Source organism: Phaethon lepturus, unplaced genomic scaffold (assembly GCF_000687285.1).
Source record: "Phaethon lepturus isolate BGI_N335 unplaced genomic scaffold, ASM68728v1 scaffold25893, whole genome shotgun sequence".
NCBI classification, from domain to species: Eukaryota; Metazoa; Chordata; class Aves; order Phaethontiformes; family Phaethontidae; genus Phaethon; species Phaethon lepturus.
Genome location: NW_010530102.1, coordinates 1 through 8704, shown reverse-complemented (window position 1 = coordinate 8704; position 8704 = coordinate 1). Strand labels below are relative to the sequence as shown.

At 55.2% G+C, this 8704-nt stretch overlaps 1 protein-coding gene across 1 annotated transcript in view; it reads left to right on the top strand.

Moving 5' to 3' along the window:
- SLC4A3 (solute carrier family 4 (anion exchanger), member 3) overlaps positions 1-5923 on the top strand; it is a 27961-nt gene extending 22038 nt beyond the window's left edge. Inside the window, exons 15-22 of the mRNA XM_010284172.1 lie at positions 18-212; positions 659-865; positions 1466-1555; positions 3122-3288; positions 3674-3927; positions 4254-4423; positions 4886-5059; positions 5846-5923. Of these exons, the coding sequence (XP_010282474.1) occupies positions 18-212; positions 659-865; positions 1466-1555; positions 3122-3288; positions 3674-3927; positions 4254-4423; positions 4886-5059; positions 5846-5923 (1335 nt within the window). The remainder of the gene's footprint in view (positions 1-17; positions 213-658; positions 866-1465; positions 1556-3121; positions 3289-3673; positions 3928-4253; positions 4424-4885; positions 5060-5845) is intronic.
- The last annotated feature ends 2781 nt before the right edge of the window (positions 5924-8704 follow it).

Genomic DNA, 8704 nt, shown 5'->3' with positions numbered 1-8704 from the left:
TCCCCTCTCCATTCCAGTTCTGCCAGACACAAGGCATTGAGTATCTGACAGGCAGAGTGTGGATTGGTTTGTGGCTCATCGTCTTCATCTTCATTATCGTGGCAGCTGAGGGAAGCTTCTTGGTGCGCTACATCTCACCCTTCACCCAGGAGATCTTTGCTTTCCTCATCTCCCTCATCTTTATCTACGAAACCTTCTACAAACTGTACAAGGTGAGCATTCCCCAGGGAGACAGGCTGCCGCATCTCTCAGTCCCCCAGGAACCTGCTGCTTTAGCATACAGGAGGCAGGGGAGCAGGGCCAGCTCAGCCACAGCTTTCCTAGGCATTCTGCAGAGCAGTTCTTTGTTGGCCTCTCATGCCCCAGCCCAGCTGGCCCCTGTGCCACCGCAGAGGCTGGCAGGATGAGCCCTAACATCTGTCTCCCCTTCTCTTCCTGCAGGAGGCTTTAAAGAGGGGCCACTTTTCTCTCCCCAGCCCTCTCCAGCTGGGTAGGTTGCGAGGCGAGGTGACGGATGCTGGGATTGTCCGCGCCCACCATCTACTGCCCTCACCTCTCCACAGAGCAGGACACCCCCGCATCCCCCTGCCCCAGTAGTGACAGTGCCCCCTGCCCCTCCCTGCGGTGACATTGCCCGCTGCTTCTCTCACCTGCCCAGGTGTTTGCAGAACATCCTCTGCTGAAGTTCTACCCACCGAACGTGCAGAGCGGCCTGAATGCCAGCATGCTCTCTGCGGATGCAATGCCACTGGGAATCAGGATGCAGCCCAACACCGCTCTCCTCTCCCTCATCCTCATGCTAGGCACCTTCTTCATTGCCTTCTTTATGCGCAAGTTCAAGAACAGCCGTTTCTTAGGAGGAAAGGTGAGAAGTTTGTGGCACCCAGATGTTAAGAACAAGGGACGTGCCAAACAAGTAACACTTCTTGCTAACAGTCCTTTGTTCTTTAGAGCATTTGGACCATCCCCCAAAGAAACAGCGGCAGTCCCTTAGGTACCATGCAGAAGGGATGGCAGCCTGACCTAGGCTGCAGACCAGAGCTGGCTGTTGGTGGTATCTGCAATGTCCTGCTCCAGTGAGCTTTGCCAAAAAGTCCCCTGGGCCTTGGGAAAGCTTTTTCGGCCCCATACAAATCTGTGAAACTAGAATACAGGAGGAAGAGCTTACAACTTGTTCCCTTTGAACATCTGTACACGCAGGGCATCTGTGTAATACCTGGAGCACCATCCGAATAGACCAGTTGGAGCAAATAGCCACTTACTTAAGAGTGTCTGGAGGACTGTGTGTTATGTGGGCAGTGGGGTGTGCAGCCCCATGGGCCAAGGCTGGGTTCCCTTGTCCTGCTCAGGTTTGCAGTGGTGCCTGGCCCTATCTGGGGCTTCGCTTTGCCGCAGGCTCCCTGCAGCAGGGTGGCTGCACAAAGCCAGCCCATTCCCTTTGCCAGCGAGGGTGTTTGTCCTGCAGGCTCGGCGGATCATCGGAGACTTCGGGATCCCCATTTCCATCCTGGTCATGGTGCTGGTGGATTACACAATCACTGACACATACACACAGGTATGTGCCAGTGCCGCCCTCAGAGCCCCTCCTGCAGCCTAGCGCAGATCCCTGTGGCACTGTGGTCTGCTCTTGTGCAACGGGGGAGTTGTGTTTCCTGCCTCTTTAGTCATAACAGCACAAAGCAAATAGAGGTGCTCCCCTCATCCCCACTCCCATGCTGAAGGGAAGCTCCAAGGGTCTTGCTGAGACAGAGCAGAACTACAGGGATTGGAGTGGCCCTGGTATCACTGTGATACTCCAGCTGTTAGTAGGGGAGGCTTTAGGGGACTGGAGAGGTTCAGCACAGTTAATTGCTTGTTTGTAACTCTTAAAACTTGCAGTCAATTGCCAAGACATAAGTTGATTATGTACACTGAAGGGGGTGGCATAGAGTGGTTTCAGTGGGGTAGTTGTATACTCTCCTTGACTATAGGCTACTAAATATTCTGATCACTTTATCTCAAACACAATGATCTCTTTCCCAGTGTATGCACAAACTTAGATGTTACCAAACAAACCCATCTCACAGGTTTCCTTCCCCCCGCTTCCTTTTCAGTAGGTGTGTAGTTATATCTTTTTGTTTTGATATTTCTTTCAGTTAACACCAGGGAGAGAGTGAGAGGTAGTTCCTGTTCAGCATGCAAGCTTTTATCAAGACAGCCCAAGGCTTAAGAGAATCCAAATGCATTTTTATTCATTTAAATTTCAATGAAAAATCTGTTTCTATCAGACATTAGCAAAATCTTGCATTTTGTTATATCCTTTTCATACCCTTCTACACTTCTACAATTAATATTAAAAGCATTATCATTTCAGTCTTAACTCAGCATATGTACAAAGCTTTCCAAGAAAATGCTACTTAGTTACACAGCTTAGCTCAAGTACAAGCATTCCAGGAATATTATTCATACTTATGCTGATTAACATAAATGCAAATCATAAACTCTCCCTGCAGTGCTCACACAGGCAGATCACAAGAACTGCTCTAGAGCAGTGCTGAGCTGAGAGTTCAAATGCTGGTGAACACAGAGTTAGGACGATGGATCCGTGGAGTCTGTGTGGTCTCCGAGTGGAGCACAAACATGATATTCCCTCTGAACATGATCAGAGTGAGGTCATTTCCAGAGAATATGGCCAGTTCTGGGGTCCACACTGCAAAAACAGTATTGGAAAAATGTCTCAGAAGAGGTTTGGAAAGTCTGGAAAGCCACCTCAGAGAAGGGTAGGCAGTTCAGGACACTTGATTTGTCCAAGCAGAGGTCAAGGAGCATTTTAACCATGGTCTGCAAGCGCTGACCTGGGGGTGAGGTTCCTGAGGGAAGATGTTTCCTTGGTCTCTTGGACAAAAACCAAGGGAATTTCAATAGCTGAGGGGAAATGACACAGGCCCATGTTAGCAGACATGGGATTTTTTGCACTGAAGGGGATTATCCATGAGAAAGTCCCACTCAGGTCAGGGTGGCTGTCCCAATATCTGAGGCGTTCAGACCAGGGAGACCAGGAGGATCAAGGCTAGTCCTGTGTAAGGCTGTGGGCATGGGTGTATTGGTGAGTAACTGCTGGGTTTTGTGGCTACACCACCAGAAGCTGAATGTGCCCTCTGGCCTGTCGGTCACATCTCCTCATAAGCGTGGCTGGTTCATTCACCCCATGGGCAGCAGCGGGACCTTTCCAATGTGGATGATGTTTGCCTCTGCCATCCCTGCCCTCCTGGTCTTCATTCTTATCTTCATGGAGACACAGATCACTACGTGAGTAGCTCCCCTACCAACACCAACCATCACTAACCACTGGGCAGGCAAGGCTGGGATGGGTGCTGGTGCCATTGGTGTGGAGATGCGCCTGGCCCAGTGGGACAGCAAGGGCAGGATCCTGGCCTTTTAGGACTGTACCTTCTTGGGTTCTCCCATCGTCTCTTGGCTTCCCTCCTGGCATACAGTGTGGTGGGGACTTGCCTCAGCCAAGCACAGGAGGAAACCTCTAACCTGAGGTTGACAGTTGCCATCCGTCTCCCTGGCTATCTCCTCCTTGTCCCCATGTGTGCCCTCTCCAGGAGTGGACATTGTCCGCAGCCATAGTGCGGTCCCTGGGTACTGGGGTGGGCCTGGCACTGACCTGGGCTCTCTTTCCTCCCAGGCTGATTGTGAGCAAGAAGGAGAGGAAGCTGCTGAAAGGCTCTGGCTTCCACCTGGACCTGCTGCTCATTGGCACTATGGGGGGGCTTTGTGCACTCTTTGGGCTGCCCTGGCTCACCGCAGCAACAGTGCGCTCCGTCACCCATGTCAATGCCCTGACGGTCATGAGCAAGGCCATTGCACCAGGAGAGAAGCCCAAGATCGAGGAGGTGAAGGAGCAGCGTGTGACTGGAGTGCTTATTGCTGCCCTTGTTGGTGAGCCTCTGCTTGGGTGAAGGAGTCAGGAGGGAGGTCAGGGCCGACCACCAAAACTCCTTCCTGGCAGCCCTCTGCCCCACAGGCCAGCCTGCGCTCTGCCTGCTTGCTGCAGGGCTGCCCCCACCTAGGCTCACACCAGCTCTCCTCTGGCAGCCTTTGGTAGCCCCTCACGGTCAATCCTTCTCTGCAACCCCTCCAGCTAGACCCCTTTTGAGTTTCCTTTCCCTTGCACCCCAGGGCAGACAGAGAGGAGATGGGAGGGGGATGGAGGCTGGAGTCCCTTGCAGAGGGGACACACCATAACCTGAGCTCTGTCTGTGCAGGTCTGTCCATTGTGATGGGGAACATGCTGCGGCAGATCCCGCTGGCTGTGCTTTTCGGCATCTTCCTCTACATGGGGGTTACATCACTCACTGGCATCCAACTCTACGAGCGGCTGCTCCTCATCTTCATGCCATCCAAGCACCACCCTGACCACATCTATGTTGTTAAGGTGAGCAAAGGCAGATTGTGGGGAACCGGGTAATGAGGAGCAGAGGAGGAAGAGGCAGCTGAGGGGAAGGATGGTGCCTTGCTAGAGTGATGCTTGGCTTGGTGACCCCCGCCTTGGCGACCTCCACCCTGGCTGCAAGTTTGTGCCAAGAGGTAAGTGCAGGCCATGCACAGAGGTGATACAACACTCGGATAGCAGGCTGGCGGGCTGCACACCAAAGTGTGTTGCCAGGATATTATATGGATGGACTGTTTATAGGGGTGATGCATTGCTTGAGCGGGTGTAGGGACACTATGCTGCCAGGTAGGTATGCTGCCTTGCTCTAGAGTACAGGCAGGTAGAGCACGCAGCAGTGTTGCGTTACTGTACTACGCTATGCAGAAGTGTTATGTTTTGCCAGTTGGGTCTTCATTAATCTGTGTGGAAGGATAATGTGTTCTTAGACTGGATTTACCTCCCTAGGTGAAGACCTGGAGAATGAATCTCTTCACCTGCATTCAACTGGCTTGCATTGTGCTGCTCTGGGTGGTGAAATCTACAGTGGCATCCTTGGCCTTCCCCTTTGTCCTGATCATGACAGTGCCATTGCGACGATTCGTGCTGCCCCGCTTTTTCCATGACAGGGAGCTCAAAGCGGTAAGCAGATAACTGTCCTCATGGTCCAGCTTGCAATGCTGGAGTGAGGTTGAGGAGATTTGGCAGACTGAAAGGCTGGGAGATCCCCAGCTGGTAAAGCCTTGGCTTTCCCTGCTGTTGTCTGGGGCTCTTTGTTCAACAGCAGTAGGTGGGTGGATGGCTTTCTCAGAGCTTGTAGCCCTGGGAGTGCAGTGTGGGATGGATGGGCAGCCTAGGGCAAGGAGACAGAGGATCCTGCCATGCAGAGGTGTGGAATAAGGGTTTCCTCTTCCATCCTCATCCCCATCTGTGGCTCATTCATCAAAAGACACCCCATTTCCCCACTGAGACAGCAGCAAGGACAGCCCAGCAGCACACCAGGGCCTGTGGCTGCTTGGCATAGGAGCACGTAACCACAGTGCCAGGGTGCTGGCAGATCCTCGAGTGCTGGCAGCTCCTCTGCTACTGCCAACATCCTAGCTCTTGTTGGAGAGCAGCCTGGAGCAGCACCCAGAAGTGGGTGCTGCCAGCAGGGGAGGAGGGAGGAGCTGCTGTGCTGGACCAAAGCCCCAGTGGTGGGGCACTGCCAAACAAGAACACTTATGGGAAGGGGCATCAGGCTGGGGAAACATGGACGGGCATGAGGGGCAAAAAAAGAAGCCTGTTGGGAGGGGAAGGAGCAAGAGCTTTGCTCTTCCCAGTGCAGCCCAGCTGCCTGGCTTGCTGTGTGCTGGTCTCTCAGTGCCAGGCTCGGCCCCATGCTGGGGTGGCTGTGACCTTCAGAGCCTGGTCTCTGCCTCTCCCCAGTTGGACTCAGAGGATGCAGAGCCGAACTTTGACGAGGATGGCCGGGACGAGTACAACGAGCTGCACATGCCTGTGTGAGCTGGGACCTGCCCTCCCTGCTCATGGGACAGGCTGCTCACGCCCGCTCAACCCTCCCAAGGACTAACTGGAGTCTTGCTGTGAGTCATGCGATCTCTTGCCTGGACCAACGAATGGCTGTTCCATAGCCGCGCAGGAGGAAGCCCCGGCTCCTGCTGCCCCATCGCTCGCTCAGCAGAGGCTGTGAGTCTCTCTCCTCTTGGACCTGGTGGGCTGAGAGATGCCTCTCACATCCCGAAGCTGTGTGGGTCCTGAGTGCCCGTGGGTCAGGGGTCTGCCCCCTCCCTGCTGGAGGCAGCCTGTGTCTGGTCTCCAGGTGGTGAAGGGGAGCCATGCCAGCTGGTGCCACTGTGTCCCCCTCCACTACCATGAAACTTGTGTGTCAGCACCACGTGCCACCGAACTGTCACAGGGATGGGCTGGATGCTGCCTACGGACAGCCAGTGGGCTTCTCCCAGGCCAGCAGCCTCCTTGCTCAGCTGGCAGATGCCTTGCTCCCGCTCCTCCTGCCCCCTTCCAGGAGTGCTCACGCTGAGCCTGTGCCACAGCCCCTGGCCCACAGGGCTGCTGCAGCCTGGCAGATGGGCAAGGAGGGACCAACGCTCTGGCCCTGTCCTCCAGACCCTCGTCTGCCCAGTCACCCTCCCATAGGACTGTTTTCAGCTCTTGCTCAGCGTGGGGGAGGCTGCTTCCTCCCAGTTTTCTCAACCCTCTTCCCAAAGAAAAGCCGCACAGGGAGGGGACAAGCAGGTATCCTGAAGCCTCAGGTGCCTGCCCTCTTGCAGGGACTAAAAGGAGTCCTGTGCCATTCTGCACCCCCACAAAGGTTGCAGGGGTAAAAACTCATCACAGGGCTCCATCCCAGTTCCTGATCCCCACGTTCCTGTCCCTGAGAACAAACCGTATTTAAGAAGCTATACAAGAGATCTAGTGCTGGAGCACAAAACAGTCCTTTGGGTCCCCTCCCTTTCCCTGTGCAGTGACCCACTGGGTCTGGCTCCCTGGTGCCCCGCAAGGAAGTCACTGAAATCCCTAGCCCCAATTCTGCTGCCATACCAGGGTGACCTTTCATGTCCAGAGGTGTCCTCCAACTGGGAAGGAGCAGCATTCAGCGTGCCCAGCACTCAGCCCCTGTCACCTCTGGGCAGCTCCGAACACCTTTCCGCCTGGCAGGGCTGTCCCCTGGGGTCTGCCCGGGCCAGCGGCCCTTGTTCGGAGCTGCCTCAGAAACTGCTGATGGTGCCTTTGCTGCCTGTGGCAGCTCTGAGGGCCTCTTCCTGATGATCAGAGCTGGAGTGGCCTTGTGGAGGAGACTGGGATGCTCACTCCACCATAGAATTTAGGACAAGCTGCTGCCCCAATTCCCATGTATCAGCCTGGCTCCTATGAGAGATGGTGGGTGCTTCATTACTGGGAGAGTCCAACACCTTCCCCAGGAGGCTGCAGAAATATCCCACCAGAGGGAAAAACCTCTCACTGCGGCAGGTTCCTGCCCCACAGCCTGGCCCCTCTGCAGGGCCCGGGGTGGAGAGACGAATGTCTCTGTGTGTCTGTGGCCATGTGTGTCCTGTCCTCCCTGTGTAGTGTAGGAGGCCTGTTGTCGCTGTGCATTGTGACTCCTCTGACTGTAGTGGAAACAGCTACACCAATAAACTCTTCACAGGAACCGCGTCTGCCTCTCCGCTTTTATTTGTTGATTGGCAATAAATTAAATTGATTGAAATTCCCTGACAAAACTGTTTCTTGCCCACAACAGCAGCCAGTGAGAGAGCAAGCCCTAGCTGGGACTGTGACCTTGTCACCTACTACCCTCACAGAGATGGGCTCTCTACCACCATCACCAAGCAGGCTGGTTACCAGCTGGAGCCCCCGTGCAAGCTGCTGGAGACAGGAGGCTGAGCCCCATATTTAACCAGAAATGTGTACTCGTGCCTGTGTGCATCCATATAAACACATGTCTGTGCCTGCATGCTCGGCAGTGCTCAGTGCCCATCTCCTTACCCAGCCTGTAGCCACACGCTGAACAGCAGAGCCATGGGCTGAGCACAGAGGAAACATCTCATCAACCACATATTTCCTCCACACTTTCTTCCCAGGCAGGAGCCAAGTCAGGTTCCCAGGAGCTGCTGGCTGCCCACAGCCCACACTGTGATTGGTTGGACATCCTCCAGTTGTGCTCTCCTGGGTGCTGCTGCCGGGAGTAGGCAGTGGTCCTACCTCCCATGGTCAGGGTTGCTGGCTGCTCCTGGGGCTTGCTGCTGCCACGGTGCATGTAGCAGAGGGCTGGACCCACGTGGGCATAGAGCTGGTGGCCATCCTGCTTCTGAGCCGGGCTGGCTGTGGGGCAGGCAGCATCTGGCCCTGCAGCATCCTCTCTAGGTCTTGGCAGCGATGCGGAACCTGAGGGAGAGGAGGCAGTGTGGGTGCCCAGCTCCTGACCGTCCATGTAGGCTGGACAGGAGCATCCGTGAATGCTCCCTGCGGGCCGCTCCGCCACATTGGGAAATGCTCCCTCTGCCATCCCCATTCCACGGCTCTCCTTCCTCTCCTTCTGAATGCCTGTGGCTGCCCAATGGGCCATCAGTCTGTATGGGAGAGGCTGTCCTGCAAGATCCGTGTCTCCACCTGGATGTCCAGCCCTTTCCATACAGCTCCCCACCCTCCTGCCTGTGGCAGTGCCCCAGTCTTGCCCTGGGACGTGGGGCAGCGAGTGCAAGCAGAGCCAGCACGTGCCCCTTACCGCATCGATCCTCCGGACGAGGATGGGCCTGACCTCCAGCT